The 24,521-nt window shown below is 43.3% G+C and overlaps 1 protein-coding gene and 1 long non-coding RNA gene across 2 annotated transcripts in view; one reads left to right on the forward strand and one right to left on the reverse strand.

Moving 5' to 3' along the window:
- The window catches only part of LOC309531973 (vertebrate ancient opsin-like), a 128,928-nt gene extending 121,212 nt beyond the window's left edge, over positions 1–7,716 (forward strand). The window contains exon 4 of the mRNA XM_082221884.1: positions 4,582–7,716. Coding sequence (XP_082078010.1) covers positions 4,582–4,842 — 261 coding nt within the window. The 3' untranslated portion in view covers positions 4,843–7,716. The remainder of the gene's footprint in view (positions 1–4,581) is intronic.
- The window catches only part of LOC309532073, a 346,799-nt gene that overhangs the window by 216,202 nt on the left and 106,076 nt on the right, over positions 1–24,521 (reverse strand). The window lies entirely within an intron of this gene.

Genomic DNA, 24,521 nt, shown 5'->3' on the forward strand with positions numbered 1-24,521 from the left:
TTCTAAATAATTTTAGCAATTCTAAATAATTTTAGCAATTATTTTAAAATTTGCATCTGTGCATATAAATCAACAAGTGCATATTTTCTGCAAATCTGTAGTCTCTTGTGTTCTCTCAGGGGTTCAGGGACGGAGGCACAGCGGAGACAGGAAATGGAGAGTGAATGGGAAGAATCTGGGGACAGCGGGGAGGAGAATGACAGTGATCAGAGGGATTCCATGAGTCTCTCCAGCGAATCAGAGGATTCCCAGAAGGGGGCGCCGGTGGTCAGGACAAGGAGGGTCCCGGGGGGACGCACCAGGAACAAGGGGCCAGCGGAGATTCCCAGAGCGGCGGCTGGAGATCAGGACCAGCTTCCCCACCAGAGCATAGCGGGGGGGGGGGAGGTTCCTGTGTGTCAGGGGCAGCGTCCCCTCCAGCAGGGAGAGGGGATGAGTCAGGGCTGACCGTGCCTCCATCGGAGAAAGGGGGAATGGAGGGGAGGTCAGAACCAGCCGTCCTCCCAGAAGGGAGGGAAAGCAGTGACGGGAGTAGTGTAACTGTCAGAAGAAAGGTTGGGGGCTGGGCGCGCACGCCAAGTTCAAATGTGCAGGCGCGCGGGACAGCAGAGCCTCCGGATTGGGAGCCAGGTCCTAAAGCATGCCGGAGGGAGGGGGAACAATCCGGGGAATCATCAGCGTCGGAAGAGTCTAGGAAGGGCGAAACCCCAGGGGGCAGGAGGACCCAGCGGAAAAGGGAACGAAGGAGGACGTGGAGCAAGGCAAGGATCTTAAACTGGTGTCGGGGCGGGACCAACTCAGAGGGAGCTTCAACGGTCTAGGCTTACAGACGTATGGCTGCGCGCCACTACTGTGAAACAGCAAATGGACTTCAATAAAGACTTTTGTATATAAAGAGAAACTGGCGTTGGTCCTTTGTGAGCTGGGACCTGAGGCAGCCGTGACAGGTGCATTCTCTCCTTTTTGGCAGTGCATAAGTGACCACCTTAGGTGAACCTCCTAGCAGCTCAAAGAGCTTTGAATAGCCTCAGATATCTAGCAGTGTCCCCTCTCCCCACTCCTCTGTGGCTTTTGGTTTATCAGGACTTTGTAATTCTTCCAAGCTGCTTATCCAGATTGTTTTGGGAGAATTGTATCAACAACTACTATAGTGTCTTCCCTTGCTCCAAATCTGTGACTGGCTGAGCAGGGAGGACCATGACAAGTTTCGGAATTCCTGCTTTTATTGCAGAAGGGGGAGAAGGGTGCATTTAAAATTATGTATTGTTTTGGCCATATAGTATCAACACCTTGTGATGACTGTCAGTAGAAGGCTGTAGGACTAGTCTTCTGTTGTCTGGATTCATCTTTTGTATATCATTAAGAGGAATAGAAATTAGTTTAGCGTGACTGAAATGCCAGAGGGTTTTTTGTTTCATTTCTTGCAAGAATATTCTGGTGATACAAGTGTAACATCACAAGTTCACACAGCCTTAGGTATTCACAACCCTAGATGTTTATGAAAGCTTATTGCTATTAGATACAGCATTGTATTTCTTGTGCAAACAGATGATATGTGACAGGAAGCCAATGGGTTGCTACCCTTCCCTTACAGACTCACAAATATCCATTCATACACTTTCTTAAACCTACAGACATCTGCACCCTGGCTCAACCCAAGGCCCTCACAGTTAGTATATGCTAGGCACGTCCAACACATAGATCATGATCTACCGGTAGATCACTGGACGTCTGTGGTAGATCACCGGTAGATCACCGGCTCCCTCTAAAGAAGCTCAACAACTTTGGCTCCCCTAGAAAAGCTCAACATTTTTGCCCTGAACCCCCCAAAACAGGGCTTTAACTGTGAGTAGATTGCAGTTTCTTGGGAGTTGGCCACCCCTGGTATATGCCATCCTTCACATTGTCACCTTGCCATAGCTTGTTGTATACCTGAAGGAGCATCTCCACCCCCATCGTTCTGCCAAGACACTGAGGTCCAGTGCCGAGGGCCTTCTGGTGGTTCCCTCATTGCGATAAGTGAGGCTACAGGGAACCAGACAGAGGGCCTTCTCGGTAGTGGCACCTGCTCTGTGGAATGCCCTCCCATCAGATGTCAAAGAGATAAACAACTACCTGACATTCAGAAGACATCTTAAGGCAGTCCTGTTCAGGGAAGTTTTTAATGTGTGACATCTTAGTGTATTTTTGGTCTTTGTGGAAGTCACCCAGAGTAGCTGGGGAAACCCAGCCAGATGAGCGGGGTACAAATAAATTATTATTATTATTATTATTATTATTATTATTATTATTATTATTATTATTATAGCTTTCCCTAAGATCTACAAAATACCAATGATTTTAAGGCTTTTGATGGAATATTCGTCCTGTCCCCATCAGTCCCATCTCTGAATTTCACTATCTCAAGGCCTTTGATTATTGCACCACGTGTACTTAAAAACAGACAGAATAAGTTTTCTAAGTGCAATCATTCCATCAGACTACAGCAGAAGGAAAGATTGGAAGCAGGTCCCACTCTCATGGGCTCCTCCTCTCCCTCCCTCAACTGTTTCCATTGAAGTGGCTCATTTTAAGAACTCTGTAACTTTAAGAATAAGAGTTTGCTTGTTGTTATCTTTCCACACCCTCCCTTTTTCCTTTTATGCCAAGCCTTTTAGATTGCAAACTCGAGGGCAGGGACTGTCTTCTTTGTTGTTGATCTTATGTAAGCCACTCTGGGAACCTTGTCAGCTGAACAGCAGGGTAAAACTACTTCAGATAAATAACACGAGAGACCATGGCAAACAATGAGAGATTTGCCACTTACTTCCAAGCAATGTAGATAGTAGCACTTAGTGGCAAATTCAACATTCCTACATGCCATTATGCAGTTGAAAAATGAAACTGGTTCCTCTAACATAGCCTTCAGTGTTGAAGACTGAGTTTGATCACACATACAGAAGTATGCACTTACTTTCCTGTATTTTATTTTTTGAGTTGCTCAATCGGTTTTCTGGTTTGTTGCTACAGTCTCTGACTTCTACCTGACCTTGTAATCATTGGTGGTGGTAATTTAGGAGGACCATATGTAAGTGATGGCAATGTAGCTTAATATCATTAGTGTGCACTTGGTTTTGTCCTCTAATTCCAAGTTTAATGCACTTTACTGAAGAGTGAGAATTGAGCCATGACCTCTTTTAGCCCAAATTTGTAAAATGAGCAGTAGGACTTCCTTTAAAATATGGTGGTGACCTTGCTCCATGTGGAATTCACCCAGTGGCTTCTTTAATGCCTTCAAATAATTCAGATGCATCAATGTGCCCCGTGAGATTACATCTCCTTGCAGTACATGCATTTATACTAATTAGGAAATAAGACAGAGCATATGATTGTAACTAATGTTAAGGGCTCAGCGAAGGGAGTCAAGGCAGGACTGTTGTTCGATAAGATGGAAATATTTTTCAGAAGCTGAACTGGAATAAAGAGATGCAAGAAAATAAAGTAGGGGTTGGGAATTTAGGACCCTCCAGAGATTGTGGGACTCTAGCTCTCATTAGCCCCAGCCAGCATAAGGCAAAAGACAAGCATGATGGAAAATATAATCAATCAACATCTGGAGGTCCTTATTCACATTGTAAAGCAGAGGTCTCTTCTCTCTCTCTCTCTCTCTCTCTCTCTCTCTCTCTCTCTCTCCTCTGGCTTTCCATCACTGTGTGAGCACACTTTTCCCTTTTCAGCATGTGCCTGTTGATCTGTTAAAATTTTCATTTCCCTGCCCTTTTAGTCTGAGCAGGTTTATTTGCTGTTTTATCCCTTTTATTTGCTGTTAAGTTTAATTGTTTTACAAAGGCCTCGAACATTTTAAACAGAAAGGTGGGGTAAAATTCAAAATTCGAATAAATAAATACGGAGCTGTGGTGAACTGTACAAAGAGAAAATGAACAAACACTCCACTCTTTGCTCCTGCTCCGAGCAGTTCTTTGGATCCCAGCCAAAAGGTTTTTGTTAGCACATAATCTCAAGCAATAATCCCAAGCACACTTACTAGGGAGCAAATCCCACTGAATTCCATGGGACTTACTGCCAAGGAAGCATGCACAGTATTGGCTGTAAATTCAGTTTTGAATTGCCCACCTTCAAAGGCTTGCATCAAAAAAAAAATATTTATGGAAATTTGAAGAGATTTTTTTTTGGGGGGGGGCGGATTCTGTAGGCTCATAACAAGAGGCTGTTTATTAAATAACAGGCTAACCCGCAACTGCATAGGAAAAAGAAAGTAACTACAATTAAGGACAAGCTAATGCATGGAGTCTTATCTCCAACCCCTAATAACTAGAGACAATATTTAACTCGGTTACTCTGCATTACTACAAGGATAGAGTCAGGTTTCACTGAAATAATATTTGGCTGCTAAGTAACTATATTGAACTCTAAATGCATCTGCTAATTTATTTCAGTTTATAATTCCTGCCCATTACAGTTGCTCAGAACATCATTTCTCTATTGAATATTGAAGAGGAGGACTACATCGCTCTCGGTGCAATGGCAGAACAAATCAACCACACAACAGATTTCTATTTAACGCCTGTCTTTGTGTTTCAGTTTTACAGGTGCTTTTGCTCTCTCCTGAAATGTGACAGGAAATCAGGCCTTTCCAGCAACAAAGGCTCCTTGAGGTCTACTCGAATGTGCTGCACTGTCCCGAGACAGGACAATAACTTCACGTTTGTCGCTGCTTCAGCCGGACAGCCGTCCTCAGAACACCCAGAAGCAACTGTCAGCCTCCAGAATCCGGAACCCACAGCCCTCAATGGCCCCAAGGCAAAACAAACAGTGTTGCTTGTAGCTCATTACAGTGCTTGAGAGGAAGCAAACTCTTTGCCCTTTCAGACTGAGAAGCAGGTAGAACTGAAGAGGAGCAGGACTTGGGGAGTGCCTAATGAACATAAATTGGTTTCTCTCTCCGGGGCACAGACAGCATGTTATGTGTCCCTCAGAAAGGTAATACTCGATCTTCAGTACCTGGAAGAGGTACAGAAGTATTAATTCTGTGTTTGGAGAGTCCGAATGCAGAAAATAGTATGGTAAACTCTTTCTTCTAGAGGAGAAAATGCTCTAGATTTTAACCATGCTCAAAACACAGCATTGGTGGTCAATCTACAAAATAAGCATGTGAACTGCCCCAACGTCTTATGCTGAAGGGTGGTATATAAATCTAATAAAAAATAATAATAATGTGCATGTACGCACAGCACAGGAGACCTTCTGGCTTTGCCTCTGGCATCGGTCAGTCCCACTTTCTGCTCAAGAATGCTGCCCACTTTCTAGCTAAGCAGGTTACAGGGAAAACCAACTCAATTCATATGGAGATACCTATAGGCATTGTGCATGGAGAGCCATTATGTCTTACTCAGAACTGGACTTTTGGCACTGCTGGCCTTGCCAAAATGGTTGGCCACTGTTAAAGCAGAGGGACTGACGGTCTTGTTTCATCTGTGACCACATAAGTGGAAGTTTCAATTTCACATCGTGCAATCAAGGTTCATATTGGATATGGGGAGAAGTTAATTTCTCTTTTTGTTACTTACTATATTGCAACTACAAATCATCCCTCCTAGCATGAACTATCAGCATTGGCCAGAGCACGCAATAATTTCCCATTTTCCCCCGGACAGTTTTTAATTATATTTCACCTCAAAACTACAATAGAATTTTGAAAGTGTTGCACACAGTGCTGGATATTTTGTAACCAATTCATATCTAAGCTCAACATACAGGGTTTGGGTTAAAAGTTTCTTTTTTCTCTCTCAGCTGGCTAATGCAAAATAACTAAAACCCTATAATTCTGATAAGAAAGTAGGTTAGGAAATTTGAACAACTCCAATTAATAAAGGAGAATTACAGAGTCAGCTTAAAGAAACAAGAATGGTTTCCTAAAAACGTTTATTTTCGCTAGGAAAGGACAGTACATTTCATTTCATTTTCATTTTTTACCTTTTCCCAGACCTCAGTGTATATATGTAGATACAATTATCAAATTCTTCATGTGTACCAAATGAAAATCCTTACACTAAAAATTATACTAAAATGGTTCAATTTGCACATTTGAAAGCATAACTAACAATGGTAAAAATTGATGGGTCCTTTCAAACCACAGAAACTTTTCTAACAATTTACATTCTCGGGTTTATGAATGTCAAATGGCTTCAAATCAGCAATGGACAATTGGTTGTAATTCAACTGAAATAAAAGCAGAACACATGGCTATCCCTTGACTGGGGAATATTGGATATCTCCAGAAGACAGAAAGTTGTATTAGACACAAATAGATTTCGCTATCTCTTTCAAGATCCATCATGAGGTAATGTACGTAAGGGTTGTAATTGGTTTCTTAAGGTAATGGCAAATTAATGGTTACATTAGAATAAAAGAAGAATGTTCTTTAGAATGAAAGAATAATTTGGTTCTCTGAATCAGTTATTTATTGATAGTGCATCCCGAACACTCTTTAGGCTAAAGAAATTAAATAATCATGGAAGCTATCATTTATTTATTTATTTATTTATAGCAGACATTGTATTTGTTGTAAAAAATTCAAAATCCCACATGAAAATAATCATGCATTGAATTGGCAACGTCACCATCCTATTCCTCACAATGTATTCGTATATACGATGACTATATTGTTATGTGTACTTGAAAAATCCAAGTGTTCAAGGTTTTGGGATACAGTGCTTAGTCAGGTTTGGGGTTTTTTTGGAAGGAGGTCACTGGAGTCTTACAGGGATTTTATACCTTACAGGTGAAGGTCCAGGATTAAACCATTCCAGCACTTAGTCCATGATCCAGTATTTTCCCATAAGATAGTCTAGGGCAAGAGCAAAAACACTGAGATAAAGGCAGAGCTCAGCTGAGTGCTTCTTCATCTGCCCCTGCTACACCGGCAGTTTCTTCACAAACAGTTTGATGACATCATCTTCTCAGTAATGAGGGGAAAGGAAGACATGTTCCCTTCCAGAAGAAGTCTCTTGACATTTTCTCCTCATTTAAAGGAAAATAGTCTAACAATGACAGTCTGTGGGAGAAGCCCTAGTCTATTTCACAATAGAATGCGTCTGGATGAAACCTGCCTTGTGGGCTTCAAGTCCATCAATTCTCTCTCCCCCAGAATGAATAATTTAAGAGTTGAAAGGGACAAACCTCAGTCCCATAAGCACTAGATTATGAGGAGCATAACTTTATAACATTGAGTCTCGGTATAATAAAAGCCAAACAGAAAGGCTGTGAGAATGTCAGAGAACAAAGATGCAGTTGCTCACAATCTGTGGAGTCCGTTGTCAAAGGACGATGGGACAGGCTTGTATCCAAAGTAGCACTGAGTCTCTTGTTCCCTTAGCACAAATATTTACTCTTGTGCAACAAAATTCCCCTTCCTCCCCCATGTGCCACATAAATATGTGTTGGGGGTTCCCCAAACCCCCCAAATAGATTTGGGGAGGGCAGGGAAAGGAGAGTGGGAAAGGTTCCATTACACGAGCGTAAATCTCTGTACTAGGAGGCACAAGTTCCTTGGATCCCTCACATAGTCTGAAACTAATGATGGGCCTTGTATGGCCCTATGCAGGCATTCTTTCCCCACTCCCCCTCCTTGTCCCTTCTCCTTCTGTCATATCACCCATGTTATCCCATAACTCTTCCCCTATTGAGGGCTGGACTTCTGCAGATGAGATTGGGTAGGTTCCAGGGTATAGAACCCTGGAAAATCAGGATTCAAAATCAGGCAGGGAGCCCACACGAGTCAAATTTCCAAGGCCATGTTTAAAAATTTCACATGGAATGTCATACAGAATTATAGAAGAGTTGGAAGGGACAATGAGGGTCACCTAGTTCAGTGTTTCCCAGCCTTGGGTCTGTTTTTGGACCACAACTCCCATCATCCCTAGCTAGCAAGACCAGTGGTCAGGGATGATGGGAACTGTAGTCGGAAAACAGTCCAACCACCTGCAATGCAGGAATCTTTTGTCCAATGTGGGGCTCGAATCCATCACCCTGGAATAAAACATCTCATGCTCTACCGACTGAGCTATTTGAGGTAGGCATGCATCGTTGCGCTTACTAATATCATATGGTTGGTTCGGCTTGTGTTTCAAAAGGCTATTTTGTCCTTTTAAGGACTCCCTCCCCCTTTCCTCTTTGTGTTCTTTTGACTGAACTTTTTAAATAATGAGATTCATCAGTGTTGGAAATCTATTTCTAAATAACCATTGAACATAATATTTATGATTTTACATTTCTTGAATGTCTGTATTTCCTGTGATTCCCCCCCACCCCATATGTGAATATATTTCAGCTTCAAGTGTATTTCTCTAGGCTGCTTAAGATGTTACAGAATGGTATTGTATTTCTTGTTTTTGACAAGAAGCTATTGTTTCAAGTTATATTCATAGCCTCAAGTTTTATTTTTTATTTTTTAAAAACTGTCAGCTGAGATTTTTTTTACTTCACAGAGGATGAAGGCATATCAGACCTGCAGAACTGCCTTCAGAAATGAGGTTGCTGTTCTAAACACACTTACTAGGGAGTAAGTCCCACTGAATTTGGCAGGATTTATTTTGGAGTTAACATGTATAAAATTCAGAAGTCAGCCACTCACCCAGGCACTGCATGCATTTTCAATGCATCCAGTGAGTGGGGGGAAATCTAGTTTTTGAAAATAAGTGTGTAAGCCTTGAAGCGATTTCATAGAATCATAGAATCATAGAATCATAGAGTTGGAAGAGACCACAAGGGATTTAGGAGCATTGAACAAAAATATACCCTCAGCAGAAACAGCAGGAACCGTGGCAGAGCCATGGAGTCACCCTCCTATCATAGCTTTGATAAAACTTACCTGGATGAGCTGTGTCAGGGTGGCAGCAAACCAGGGCTGCACAGATCCCCCAGTGGAGCCAATTTGCCACACCACATCAACCACCACTGACATTCAGCACACATTAAATGAGTCCAGAATTAGGCATCCATGGTGGTCAGCACGTGCTGAGTGGGATTTTGTTTTTCTTAAAAAACAGAACAAAAAACAACAACCTTGGTCTATTATCACATGGTTTTGAAAGTTCCCCTTACATGACAATTGCCCCCCTCCCAAAAAAATGATTTGTGTTTGTTGATATTCCTTTCAGGGGATAAAAAAATCCTCACACACAACTGAAACACCTCATATTTTGAAGGTACCTAACATGAAAGTCCCTACACCAATTTGTCTGAAATTTCACAGGCTACATTGCCAAAGAAGGGGTTAATGTGCTGGCAAATTTCATTCAATTCTTACAAAAAGAACCACAACAATATTACAAGTGTTTTGTTGATTTCCACACTAAAATCAATGCGAAAGACACAAGTCACTGCCATGGGTAGTCATTTGCTACTTTAAATACTTTAGGTAGTGTGCTAGTTCTATCAACTTTAAAAACTGTTTTATTACTTTTTATCATTTTTAATACTGGAATTGGGGAAATAAATCATCTAAGAGCAAGCACAGAACTAAAACTTAGATGGAAGAGACTCTCATCCTACCTAATTCACACTTCCTGAAACAATACATAAACCGAAACACAGTGTTCCTTTGAAAATCATACTTCTTCAAAGTTTCTGATGCTGTTTTCTGACCTAAAAATGTGCACAAAATATGTACATGAGGGGGAAAGAGTTTGTGTTTAAATGTATGTATTAATAAAAATAACATGGCAAAATGCATTCTATCAGAGAAAATCATACATGAAACTGTGTATGAAAGGAGAAATGCAAACTAAGATGCTGGTGAATTTTCATGAGGGTTGTTAAAAATAATTTGCAAACCGATTGAGAGAAATGTGGCCAACTGAATTTAAGATTGGACATATGAGAAACTGAGAGAAGCAAAAATTGACAAGGCCATCCATCCCTAACAAAAACATATCCATTCAGCTGAAAATCAATAATTGCTAGATATCTAAGTGCCATTTTTGCCTTTAATGTCAAACTCTGGGCACCCAAGCTGTGAAAATCCCAGCTGACATTTTCATTCCTTCTTTTGGGATTAGGTACTTTGAAGTGTTTCAAATGGTTCGTTGTTTCAAGGTTCTCTTGGTCAGTGACTGAATTACTGTCATGTTGAAATAATGAATAAATTATTTTCTTCTCAGTGCTGTTACTATTACTATTATTCAATTCAATTTTTCAATTCAATACTTTATTGTGGTCCAAAGACCCACAAAACAATTTCAAAACTAGATACAGTTAAAATGACCAGACAGACAGATGGAAGAAACCATTATTATTACTACTACTATTAGTAGTAGTAGTAGTAGTATGTTAACTAAACTATAGACTTGGGTCCAGCTTTTGCAGAAGTGTTGTTAAACTGATACGGAGAGAGTGCTGACTGCAGAGCAGGGGCCCAGCCCCTTCAGAGATAAAAATTCTCCATAAATTCTGGTCCCAATCACAGCTCCAGATGATGTAGTGAATAGAATGAGCCATCCATCCTTTTGATCAATCACCTTTCACAATACACACTGCACACATCGTGTCCTTGTAACCACATGCCTAGCTGATGCTTCCACTTCCTACTTTGTTGCAGCAGTTCCCACAAGATATTTTTTAAACCAGAATATCAGCTTGATTCTTCACCAGTGGAACAAACAGCTATACAGTTGGACTCGGGATCTGCTTCCCATGGGCATCTGATTGGCCACTATGAAGGATTAGATGGGGTCTTGGCTTGATCCAGCATGGCTTTTCTTATGTTCTTAAGTAATCAAAAAGGTCTTTCTCCTGACTGCATGTCCCTTCATATGATTCCAGCCCAGACATTTGAAACTGAGAAAGGTTGGCAAGCCTAGCCAATGGAAGTATTGTATGATGAAGTCTCACTGATTATAGTGGGTCTTAGGAATCAGTCACCTACCTTGCATTTTACCTGGTGTTCATAAAACACATATTTCCCATATTCATCCTTTGGCGTAGATACAACATGATGCTCCATCTATGTGGACTCATAGAATCACAGAACTGAAACCAAGTCAAAATGTCATCTCCCCACTAACTATGTCTAGCTGGTGCAGAAAGAAGATGCTGAGTATGAAAGCATAAAACCCATTTCTTTGCTGGTCCCTTGTTCTTACCCGAGAACTGGACCAGCAGTAGCAATCTGAAAAGGTCACAGCACCCAGCAATGTGCCTGCCTGCCAAACAGTACATGTCTCTGCATGGATCTATTCAAAGTGGAAGAAGATGTTAGTAGTAATGGTCTGCAGAGAGATGGCCAGATGGATAGATTTTCTTTCTTTCTTTTTAAAAGCATTTACGGTATATACTGCCAATCCATAAAATATAAGAAAGGTGTTGTCAGAGCTGCCCGAGGTCCCAGCTCACAAAGGACCAACGCCGGTTCGTTGTTATATACAAAAGTCTTTATTGAAGTTCAGTTCTGCTTTCACAGCCGCAGCGCGCAGCTCTACGTCTGAAACTCTAGACCGCTGAAGCTCCGTCTGAATCTCCTCCCCTCAGACACCAGTTTAAGACTCTGGCCTTGCTCCACCTCTTCCTTTGCTCTTTCCTCCTCTGGTTCCGCCCGTCCGCTGGTGTCTTGCCGCTCCTAGACTCTTCTGACGCTGAGTCCCCTGAATCTTCCCCCTGCCTCCGGCGGGCTTTAGGACCTGGTTCCCAATCCGGGTTTTCTGCTGTCTCACACGCCTGTACATTCGAACTTGGCGCACGCGCCCAGCCGGCAACCTTCCTCCTGACCGTTACACTGCTCCTGTCACTGCTTCCCCCTTCGGGGGGGGGCTAGCTGGACCTGACCTCCCCTCCGTTCCCCCACTCTCTGATAGAGGCGTGGTCAGCCCTGACTCATCTTCTCTCCCTGCTGGAGGAGACGCTGGCCCTGACACATGGGACTCTTCCCCCCCACTACGCTCTGGTGGGGAAGCTGGTCCTGATCTCCCGCTGCTCTTTGGGAGTCCCCGCTGGCCCCTTGTTTCTGGTGCGTCCCCCCTGGGACCCCCCTTACCCTGACCATCGGCGCCTCCTTCTGGGAATCTTCCGATCCGCTGGAGAAGCTCATGGAATCTCTCAGGTCACTGTCATACTCCCCTACGCTGCCCTCAGATTCTTCCCCTTCGCTCTCCATTTCCTTCCTCCCCTGTGCCTCTGTTCCTGAGCCCCTGACAGGTGTGTACAGCAACACATGCAGCCCTTAACTATTTGGGTCTTAAACTGAGACGATCTGAAAAAAATCTCCATGTAATTAATACAAGATTCTTGTTCTAGCCATGCGGCAAGTGTACCAATAAAGCAATACAGATCACACATCCATAACATGAGCCAACATCCCTGATGTAAGAGAGATACCAGAGATACCAACAAACTCAAACCCAGCTTGATTTCAAATTAAACCTCTGAATCACCACGACAATTTATAGTGATTTTATCCATTTTCCTGGTTTTTGTTTTGTTTTTGCAGCCAGTGCACAGAGCACCACTCTCTGTGTTATGAAACTATTATTGTCACTCAAAAGAAACTGGTCTGTTTCTGTCGGGCTGAACCTACTTGCGTTTGTGAACAAAGGTTTCAGAAAGTGATCTCTCAGCTAACAGATAATGATTGATTTCTTCCACTTGAGGTTGACTACAACCTGCATTCTGGACCCTGTTGAAGTGGTTGTCCAAGACTGCAGTGGGCATCCCATGGAAACACAGTGCAATAGAGGCATTTCTTAAGGAAGCTGGTGAGAGTTTGGACAGATAAGTAGCTCCCAAATGCTCTGTTCTCAACAGTGCATACCAAGGGGGGAAATTGGCGTTTCTAATTCGTTGCAAGTCCATCTTGGATTCTATCCAGAAAAGCCAATCCCTCAGCTCACACTTATTCAAGCTTAAAGCAGAGCTCAGTTGTGGAAAATAATAATAGTCTACATGTTTGCCCAGGAGTAAGACCCATTAAGTTCCATGGGGCTTGCTCAATGGTAAACTGAGATAGGATTGCAGCATAAGACTCCTTGGGAGTAGGCAAGTTTATTTCCATTGCTTTCCACCCCCAGTGGTGTTTGTGGCATTTTTGATTAAGGATGTGCTGTCCCAACAGAAATTCTGCCCCAGGACAGAGCCTAATGGCCCAACTAGAAGAGTTGTGAAACTTATTTTTGTATTTTTTTTAAAAAAATGCAGAAAGCAGATGTTGAGGGTGAAGGGCTGGTAATTATCTCAGCAGGCACCAATGGGAATTTTTCTCCCAATGCAAATAGTAGCTTCAAATGAAGTGGGCTTTTTTTGCATTTTAAAACATAATTATGCATCTTAAACACAATAGTGCTTGTTAACGTCATGTTCGGCTTGGCTTGAATGCTGCTGGCAAAGAAAGGGGGAAGTCTAGTGCTGTTGTTACTGGCTTTCTCTGGGATAAAAATGAACAGGCAACTCTCCATCCATCCCCACCCTGCAAAGGTACAGAAACACCTCCAACAGGAGTGCCTAGAAAGAAGCCCAATGTGTGCAATGGCGTCTGAGGTAAACTGTCCTCCTTTGCGTTCTGCTTCGGCTCTTGCCAGTTCCTGCACAGACATGAAAGGCCACCTTCCTGAGCCGGGACATGAGTGTCAGTTACCATGGGAATGACAGCGATGACAATGATTCAGCACAACAGCTCTGCAGGTAAAGCATGGCACTCAACAATGTCTTGGGAAGAAGGCAGTGTTCATTTCTTCTTTTCGTCACTTACTAGAACCATCTGAAAAAGCTGCAGGTAGAAATTATCAGATGTTCAAATCCAACACATTTTCCTCAACAGAGGCAGATTTAGGGGAGTGCTGTGTGCAGAGCCTCAGGGATAGAATAGAATCATAGAATCATAGAGTTGGAAGAGACCACAAGGGCCATCGAGTCCAACCCCCTGCCAAGCAGGAAACACCATCAGAGCACTCCTGACATATGGTTGTCAAGCCTCTGCTTAAAGACCTCCAAAGAAGGAGACTCCACCACACTCCTTGGCAGCAAATTCCACTGTCAAACAGCTCTTACTGTCAGGAAGTTCTTCCTAATGTTTAGGTGGAATCTTCTTTCTTGTAGTTTGGATCCATTGCTCCGTGTCCACTTCTCTGGAGCAGCAGAAAACAACCTTTCTCCCTCCTCTATATGACATCCTTTTATATATTTGAACATGGCTATCATATCACCCCTTAACCTCCTCTTCTCCAGGCTAAACATGCCCAGCTCCCTTAGCCATTCCTCATAAGGCATCGTTTCCAGGCCTTTGACCATTTTGGTTGCCCTCCTCTGGACACGTTCCAGTTTGTCAGTGTCCTTCTTGAACTGTGGTGCCCAGAACTGGACACAATACTCCAGGTGAGGTCTGACCAGAGCAGAATACAGTGGCACTATTACTTCCCTTGATCTAGATGCTATACTCCTATTGATGCAGCCCAGAATTGCATTGGCTTTTTTAGCTGCCGCATCACACTGTTGGCTCATGTCAAGTTTGTGGTCAACCAAGACTCCTAGATCCTTTTCACATGTACTGCTCTCAAGCCAGGTGTCACCCATCTTGTATTTGTGCCTCTCATTTTTTTTTTTGCCCAAGTGCAATACTTTACATTTCTCCCTGTTAAAGTTCATCTTGTTTGTTTTGGCCTAGTTCTCTAATCTGTCAAGGTCATTTTGAAGTGTGATCCTGTCCTCTGGGGTGTTAGCCACCCCTCACAGTTTGGTGTCATCTGCAAATTTGATCAGGATGCCCTTGAGTCCATCATCCAAGTCGTTGATAAAGATGTTGAATAAGACCGGGCCCAAGACAGAACCCTGTGGCACCCCACTAGTCACTCTTCTCCAGGGTGAAGAGGAACCATTGATGAGCACCCTTTGGGTTCGGTCAGTCAGCCAGGTACAAATCCACTGAGTGGTAGCATAGTCAAGACCGCATTTTACCAGCTTCTTTACAAGAATATCATGGGGCACCTTGTCAAATGCCTTGCTGAAATCAAGGTAGGCTACATCCACTGCGTTCCCTTCATCTACCAGGCTTGTAATTCTGTCAAAAAACGAGATCAGGTTAGTCTGACATGACTTTTTTTTCAGAAATCCATGCTGACTATTGGTGATCACAACATTCCTTTCTAGGTGCTCACAGACTGTTTGCTTAATGATCTGCTCCAGAATCTTCCCTGGTATTGATGTCAGACTGACTGGGCGATAATTATTTGGGTCCTCTCTTTTCCCCTTTTTGAAAATAGGGACAACATTTGCCCTCCTCCAGTCTGCCGGGACTTCGCCTGATCTCCAGGAATTCTCAAAGATGACTGCCAGTGGTTCTGAGATCACATCTGCCAGTTCTTTTAATACTCTTGGATGCAGTTCATCTGGCCCTGGAGACTTGAATACATCTAAACTAGCCAAGTATTCTTGAACTATCTCCTTAGTTATTCTGGGCTGTGTTTCCTCTGCTGAATCATTTGCTCCAAATTCTTCAGGTCGGGCATTGTTTTCTTTATTGGAGAAGACTGAGGCAAAGAAGGCATTGAGGAATTCAGCCCTTTCTTTGTCCCCTGTTTTCATTTCACCATCTTCTCCTCTGAGTGACCCCACTGTTTCTTTGTTCTTCCTTTTGCTACGGACATACCCATCCTCTCTAGCAAGCCTGAGTTCATTCTGTGCTTTAGCTTTTCTGACTTTGTGTCTACATGTGCTGGCTATTTGTTTGAATTCCTCTTTGGTGGTTTCCCCCCTTTTCCATTTTTTGTACCCATCCTTTTTTAATCTTAACTCAGTTAAAAGTTCTTTAGATAGCCACCCTGGCTTCTTTAGGCACCTTCCGTGTTTCCGTCTCATTGGTATTGCCTGAAGTTGTGCTTTTACTATCTCCCTCTTAACAAACTCCCAGCCATCATGAACTCCCTTTCCTTTTAGTATTACAGTCCATGGGATCTCACCCAGCACTTCCCTAAGTTTTATGAAGTCGGCTTTCTTAAAGTCAAGAAATTGAGTCCTAGTATGCTTGGCTGCTCCTTTCCGCTGTATAGTAACACGGATACAACAGGGGCCACCACAACTATGATTTAGAATGGAGCATGAAAGGTGAGGGGGGCACATTTTGGCCTTCCACAGTGCGCCGCTGAAATTTGAGACACCAAGCTCCACCGCTGTACCTATTAACCAGGGGGAAGAAAGAGTCTTCTTGGGAGAAACCCTTCTGACAAGCCTGGGTTAAGCTGACTGACAGACTGCAGGAACGCGAATGGCAATATGCTTGACGGCTTTATTAAGGCCTTCCAGGGCCAAGGAAGCTAAGTGTTGGAAGAGTCTTCATGCAGTACATGGTAAAACTATGGAGCTTCTCCCACAGCAGGCAGTGATGGCCACCAGCTTGAGTGGCTTTAAAGGAGAATTGGACAAATTCATGGGGGAGAAGGCTATCAACGACTGCTACTGGCCATGGTGGTGATCCTCTGCCTCCACAGTCAGAGGCAGTAATGCTTCTGAAATACAGTCACTGGGAACCATAGGAGGAGAGAGGAGTGCTCTTGTACTTGAATCCTGCTTGTGGGTTTCCTGCAAGCATTTGTTTAGCCATTGTGAAAAATCGGGTCCTCCCTTAAAGAGGGCACGTGTTGCAGTGAGACCTGGCAACCTAACCCTGTGTTGTAGGTGGGTACGTTTGGATAGCCACAGCACCCGATTGGTAGGTCCCTTGATGCTGGGTTCAATCAGGCCAATGGGATGCAGGCTAAACGGATCAAAGGACCTATATATTTTTATTTTGGGGGGGATTTGATATCCCGCCTTTCACTCCCTTTAAGGAGTCTCAAAGCAGCTAACATTCTCCTTTCCCTTCCTCCCCCACAACAAACACTCTGTGAGGTGAGTGGGGCTGAGAGACTTCAAAGAAGTGTGACTGGCCCAAGGTCACCCATCAGCTGCATGTGGAGGAGCGGAGACGCGAACCCGGTCCCCCAGATTGCGAGACTACCGCTCTTAACCACTACACCACACTGGCTCTCATATATACCTATGCATGTGACCCAGAGCTTCCTCTTTCAGTGCGTGCATTGGAACACCAGCCCACCTCTCCCTATATTTAGGGCTTGCGTGCTTGACCTTGCTATGCCGTCATGTGTCGTCTGTCATTGGGACAGGGGCACGGCAGGAATTTCCCCATTTGCTTGATTGGCTGTTGCCATTTGGGTTTCACCTGTTGCGTAGCAAATTGTCACAACTTGTAAGGTTGCGGATAGGCTCTGGTTCAGGTGATAGGGATGGGAGAACGCTCTCACCATCCCTATGTGAAGGGTATTCTGATAAAGGAATTCAGGGACTCAATGGTTTGGTCAACCCCTGTGTGGGGGTTGTGCCCATGCCTGAGTCCAGGGGAGCATTTGGGTGGTGGAGATAGCTTGTTCCCGGCTTTCCGCTTATCTAGGTGTTCACCCTAGGCTGACCTATGCTGGTGCCCTGGATCAGCGCTACCTGCATGGCAGGGAGCTAGTCGAACCAGAGCTGATGCAACCAGTCACTTGCTGTAATCAATAAAGTTGTGGCCTAAATTCTGCCAAAAACCAAACCAAAATTTGAGTCTTGTCTGAATTTATTTAAGGGGGAGGTTTAAAGGTCTAAACACGCAACAGGATGCTGGACTAGATGGGCGTTTGGCCTAATCCAGCAGTGCTATTCTTATGTTTTATGACACCACAGACTGGTTGCCGAGCTGAGTAATGCTGACCAGGGTGGTGGCGCTTATCTGACCTTCCATTACTAGCATCACTGTGGCTTACTGGGAGGAAGAGGAGGATGTGTGAGGCAGCGGTGGGTGACTGCAGATGCACCAGCTGAGGTGCCATATTGGCTCTGCCAGTGCATTTGCGCAGCACGAACCTGCCACCACCTCACCCTCCCAATAACATTGGCGGCCGGTCAGGTAAGCACCCCTGCCAGCTACTGCTGATATTGATTACAGTGTATTCTTAAGTTTAGAAATATGTCCTTGCCACAAAAAGCTTTCTCTGCTGGTGTGTACAAGGTTTAGGCCGTCTCACAGAAGGTGCATAAAAAGTTGCTTGTCAATTTTTCAAGCACTCAGTTTGTTGCACAAAATACTCGCCCTGCAGGATTGTTTCCTCTCGTCCTGAGGTAACTCTCTTTGCACTTTAGGTGTGAGAAGAAAGTTTCCATCCCGAGGGGCTCCCTCAGCTGCGCTGTCTTAGCACTTTCACTAATGCTGAAAAGTTTCCTTCCCGGTAAAGCTGCCACAGAGAATTTCCTCACCACTCTGTATAAAAGGAAGCTTGGCCCAGACAGTGTTCTTCTCTGTGACCTTCAGCTTACAGCAATAATTAGGAACGAAACACAAAAGCAAATTCTTAACCAGCAAAACAATGTGCTGTGATGCGTCATAAGGAAAATACATTTGACACCACCCATTTGAAGCTGATGAAAAAAGAAACAAAACCCCTCCAAAACTCTCAGACAAATAGCTGCCAGGCTTTCCTCACATTCTCACAGCAGCCAGGGATGTGGGTGGGGGTGAGGGAGAAGATCAACCCAAGTTAACTGGTTGCTAGCAATAAAGTCTTCAGAAAAGAGGCTCTCAAGCAGAGTATGAAATGCCCAGGGCCCTGCTCTATAACAAAAACTGAACAAAAGGCTGTGCAGATCAAGAAGTCTTCGCTTGTCATATTTTCTAACTGATGTGTGAAATGCTGAAATGCAAATGTCAGCATGCAAAGTTCTTGCAACATTTACGATTGATGCTAAAGGGTAAATATATAGTCTCCATAGAAGTATGAAGAGGGAATACAGGAATGCTACAGGTCCCGTTTCAAATAGTTTCAAGTTATCTGACAAAGCTGCAACAAGTCTGAGGAGTGAAAAACTATGCAAGATAAATGGGGAAATGCATTGAGAGCGTGATTGTAACATGTGCCACTGGTTTACTATAACAATAAGGTCCTAAATTCATGACATACATAAACAATACATAAAGAAAGGAGTTCCTCTTTGTCACTAAGATGTTTCCATCAGGCAAATAAACTTTTCCCAAAGCACTGACAGCCACATTTATACTACAGGCATATTTTAGAAGTACCAGTATAAATCATCTAAAATTGGTCAGAAACTATGACGGCATCAACATTATGACCTCTTCTCATCCCTCCTAGTTAACTGTGGTTGAGTACAGCCAAGCACCCTGTAGAAGGAAACCATATGAAAATGAAAACATAGCAAAATGAATTTATTTTTACTACAATCAAGACTGGGAAGTATCCCCAAGAGATTTAAAAAAATATTAATTGGCATAAATTTAACTTAAACAAAGATCTCAATATTCTGGCTAAATAAGTTCTGCTCCCTCAACTGCTCAGCATTCAGTTTGAAGTTAAATCACCATGGAGAACTGTTTGCATTCACTGGCCCCTTACATATCTCATAATATGATGAGTTAGGCCTTTATGGTTAACATACATTTGCTCAGCAGAGCCCATTCCAGCGGTAAACATCTGACAGCAGATGTACTAATTACCTGATCTGGTCATTTTCTTACATTAGCTTCCAGATCTGGTCATGCAAAAATATACTTACCTTGCATTGCAAACATAGCAATCAACTCAAAATGTGTCTGAAACAGCTTTCTGCTATATAGGGTCCAGCTGTTTGTTTTGTGTGTGTTTCTGCTCAGCTTCATCTTTCACATACTTCCTGATCCAGTCTAATAGGAACAGCTCTCTTACTGGCTTTTTAGAAGAAGCTTATGAGTAGGTCAAATATTTATCCTTTGGGTGCTGAAACTGGATGAGCACGCAGTAGTCAGTGATCTGTGGCCTTCATCCATCAAACTAATGCATTGGAGAAAACTTAGTTGCTGACAGCTTGGCACTGGTATTAAGCATTTTGATGGCTTAGGCAAAATATTGAGCATGACAGCTCTTTCTGCTTCATAGTAGGACCTGGAACACCTGAGCCTTTCAGGGCCTAATATACATAAAAAGCTTGTTCAGACACAAACACTTGTATGTACTGTGATGGAGGAAGTTGAGAGACGAGACAGGATAATGGTGTCAGGTCCATATACATTCAGTTAAATATCCGCATGGAATCTACATGAGCATATGCAACATGGCAATGCTGGAAGCTGTTTTAATACTGAGGCAGACTTTAGTGGATCCATTTTCAACAGCGAAACTTAAAAAGAAGCCTTGAAGAAAACCAAGCACTACAGAAAGAAGTGCAAAATAACATTAAAGTACATCATTCCTTCATTTTCTTCAGACTTTGTCTTCTGTGCAGAGATGAGAAAGGCATACCTATGACACCCTTCGCTTGGGGATCTTGCCCAGTTCATTGAGTTTTTCTTCAGATTCCTCATACAGCTCCTGTGGCTCAAAGAGAACTTTTCATCAAATAAAAAGAGAAATCTGTTCAAAAATACATGTGAAACCACTCCACCTTTCTCTTTCCCCTCATTTTCCAACATATGACATTTCCTTATGCAGTTCCTGCATTTGTCATTTTCTTTTAACCCATCGTTTCTAATTCTTTATTTGGCTTTTTGAAAAGATAAGAAGATCGGATTATTTGCAAAGCTTCTTACCTGCTAGCACATCCCTAACTGCTTTAAAAAACATTTTTAAAAATCGGGGTTCGCAAACTCTTTTCCTCCCTTTGGGATGGGAAACCTTTCCTCATCTGAGGGCCACATTCCCTTCTAGTCCCTCTTCTGGGGGCCAGAAGCCACTGGTAGACAGTGCCAGAAGCAAAAGGGGGCAGAGCAGCATGCATATTTGTGTTATTTTTATTTATTTATTAAATTTATATATCGCCTTTCGTCACAAGATCTCAGAGCAGTTCACAGAATATATACATTTTACCTTTGTACATTAGAAGAGTTTGGATTTGATATCCCGCTTTATTACTACACTAAGGAGTCTCAAAGCGGCTAACATTCTCCTTTCCCTTCCTCCCCCACAACAAACACTCTGTGAGGTGAGTGAGGCTGAGAGACTTCAAAGAAGTGTGACTAGCCCAAGGTCACCCAGAAGCTGCATGTGGAGGCGCAAACCTGGTTTATGTAGAGTAGAGTAGTTTATGCACACATTTACAACCCGCCCCCCTTTATTTTCCATCCAGCCAAGCAAGAAGCATTTTAGCTTTGGGAGCAGCTGTTCTCTTCGAATAGCAAAGCAAAGCACGCCTGTCTTCAAAACACAAACTTGGTGCTGTGACTGGCAGCTATGATGGGGCTGGCTCTATGTGTGGCAGCAGCGGCAGCTTCTCACCAGAGGTGAACACACCTGTCCTTGCCAATGTCACCACTCAGTCCCATTTGTACTAGAGCAAGAGGTACACTGGGAGTTCGTTGCACATGATTCCAGAACAAGCAGAAGGGAGCTAAAATTCACAAGTTTCATGCGTCATGTGTGTTGTCTTTTAGGGATGGGTATGAGTCTACCACTGGCTTCTTAGTTCTCTCTCTCTCTCTCTCAACAAAGAAACATTCCATTCTCCTAGGGGTACATGAAAGTGGTGTCTGCAATAGTCCAGGAAGACAGAAGAACTGATGTCTGCATCAACACATCATGATGCAGCATAATGTCATCGCAGGTATGGGAAACACAAAAAGGTCTGAAATATCTGCCATGAAAATTGGCAGTGGAGTTGGCAAGTTCAGATGCCAGAGCCCCAGGTGTTTTGCTTGGTGATCTCTCTCTCTCTCTCTTTCGGGGCTGCAGGCTGTCTGTTGGCATTGCCATTCAAGTGACAAAATGACAGCTGAGGAAAATAATTGTTCAGGGACTGGGTCGTGCGTAAACATTGATTTCACTAAGCACTGACGTGTTCAGTATGTTCAAGGAAGCATCATTTCAACCTCACTGGAGCAGACTAGCAAAAACAATAATACAGTGGTACCTCAAGTTACAGGTGCTTCAGGTTACAGATGCTTCAGGTTACAGACTCCACTAACCCAGAAATAGTACCTCAGGTTAAGAACTTTGTTTCAGGATGAGAACAGACATCATGCAGTGGCAGCACAGCGGCAATGGGAGGCCCCATTAGCTAAAGTGGTACCTCAGGTTAAGAACAGTTTCAGGTTAAGAACGGACCTCCAGAACGAATGAAGTTCTTAACCCAAGGTACCACTGTATATCCAAAGGCAGATTGTGTGAAAAGGCAGCAATGCAGGAGGGGGCTATTGAGGGCTCCTAGCCATGATGGCTCAGCTCTGCCTCCACACTTGAATACCAGTTGTTGACAACAACAGCAGTGGCAAGTTGAGAACATGAGGCTCAGCTAAGTGGGCCATTGGCCTTAGTCACCAGGCCCTTATGTTCTTATGTTAACCCTCTCTTGAAAAATAGAATTTCCCCCCCTTGAACACTTTCCCGTCTCCACTCCCTGTGTTCCACCAATGCTGCTCAAGATGAAGCCCCCAACCCTCCAGAGAAGATTTTGGGGACACACAGAAGGCTGCAGGTGAGAATGAGAGGAAGGGGAAGTCCCATCACACAAATGGAAGTCCATTCCACAAGAGGACTGACACCATTGGATACTACTCTGTTTATATCCTGTTTAAATGCTAGCATAAGCTAGTGGTTATTTCATACGTTACCCTGCCTTTTTTGTGTATACCTCAGAATTTTTCATTGTACACCTAAAAATTTAAGGTGAGTTTGCAAACGTGTGAATTTTGCTGGTGAGTTGTGATTGGCTGCTGCTTCAAGTTGGGTTTACACTCAGTAGCAAAGCCTTAGTAGGCATAACGTGTGAATGTCAGCCTGAAATCTTGCAACTGAAAACAGAAGACTCAGAATAAAGTTCAAAATTAAGTGACCTGTTTTTACATATATATATATCATATTTTTATCTGTTTTGACCATTTATATGCTGCTTAATTACAATAATCTTTCAGTGGGGTTATTATCAATCTTTGTGACAGTCCTTGGTGGCCAGCTGGGTTTTCTAATTAGATCTTAATTCAGATACAATTATACAAAATTATCAAAGCCAAGAACATGTGGGAAGTTGGAAAGGGCATTTGCTTACATATACTAATGTCACCAAGAATCACATACAGTATCAAAAAACGCTGAGTTTTGTATCCTGGCATGTGGTTTCATCACAACTTTAGAATTAATTTGTAATATGAAAATAAAACACTATTGATACACACATATGATGACTTTGCACATTTGTTCTGCATATTCTTATAATAAAACCCAACAGACCATTAAAATGAGCCACCATGACCCAGAAAACTATGGCAGAAATCTGTAACTCTCCCTAGGTAGAAATGTGAGTACTTGTGAAACATTTGATTGTAAATGGTTTTGGGAGAAGAAAAAAATTGATTGAGTCAGCTGGTCCTGTTCTGAGGGCTCCAAATCAAGAGTGGGAAACACAGCAACCATGAGTCTCTGATTGAAACTGACCTAGTTTACATAAGTAGCACATTTCTGTTAGAATTACAAAGAATCATGTGAGCAGTCTTGGTGCCTCTCCATTGGTGTCTAATTAGGAAACATAAGAGCGTGCACTGCTCTGGTTTCGCCAGAAGCGGATTAGTCATGCTGGCCACTTGATCCAGAAAAACTGTCTCCGGAAAATGTTGGCTCCCTCGGCCACTAAAGTGAGATGAGCGCCGCAAGCCCAGAGTCATTCATGACTGGACTTAGCTGTCAAGGGTCATTTACCTTTTAAGAACATGAGAAGAGCACTGGCGGATCAGCCCAATGGCTCATCTATTCCAGCATCCTATGCTCACAGTGGCCAACCAGTTGCCCAAGGGAAGCCCGTAAGAAGAGTCACAATAACACTATCTCCAATTGTGGTTCCAAGATCTGGCATTCAGAGGCATTCTTATATCAACATTCACTTTCATAAAACATCCACTTTTGGGAAGTGCATCCCAACATGTCCTAAAATATCTTGCTTTCCTCAGTTTCGAGGTGTTTCTTCTTAGCAGAGGTGCCACCAAGATTGAGGGTGCACAGGGCATGTCACACAGGCACCACTTGCATCTCTCAACACTGCACAGGCCATTGTCACCTTGCGCCAGGCCGCACCAGCCCCCACAGCATCTCCTGATGCAGGCCGGTGCAGCCTTCCACTAGGTCAAACCGGTCTTCGCAGCATCTACCGACATCCATGAAGAGGATGGGGCCCTCTTCAAACAAATATTGAGGGGGTTGAAGACACCTCAGCCCCCTAGAGTTGGTATGCCTAGACAAGGGACTGAAAGACCCTCACCTTCTTGTTAAAGAGATCTGTGAATTGAATTTTTTATTTAATGGCAACTGCAGATTGGATTGGAACTAGGGTTGCCGGGTCAGGAGCGTTTGAGGCCCTGGGATTTGAAGGCACAAACCTAGGAGCCACTTCTGATGATGTCATCGGAGCAGGCCCTGGGAATGTCATTAAGCATTATCCATTTTAAGCATTAACCAGACTCACTGAGACCATGTCATTCACATAAAGGGTGTGTTCCTTGTTAGGATATTTCCGTTCCACCTTAAAAAGGGAGCAGG

The sequence above is a fragment of the Podarcis vaucheri genome, assembly GCF_965113315.1.
Source record: "Podarcis vaucheri genome assembly, chromosome: 5".
Taxonomy (NCBI): Eukaryota; Metazoa; Chordata; class Lepidosauria; order Squamata; family Lacertidae; genus Podarcis; species Podarcis vaucheri.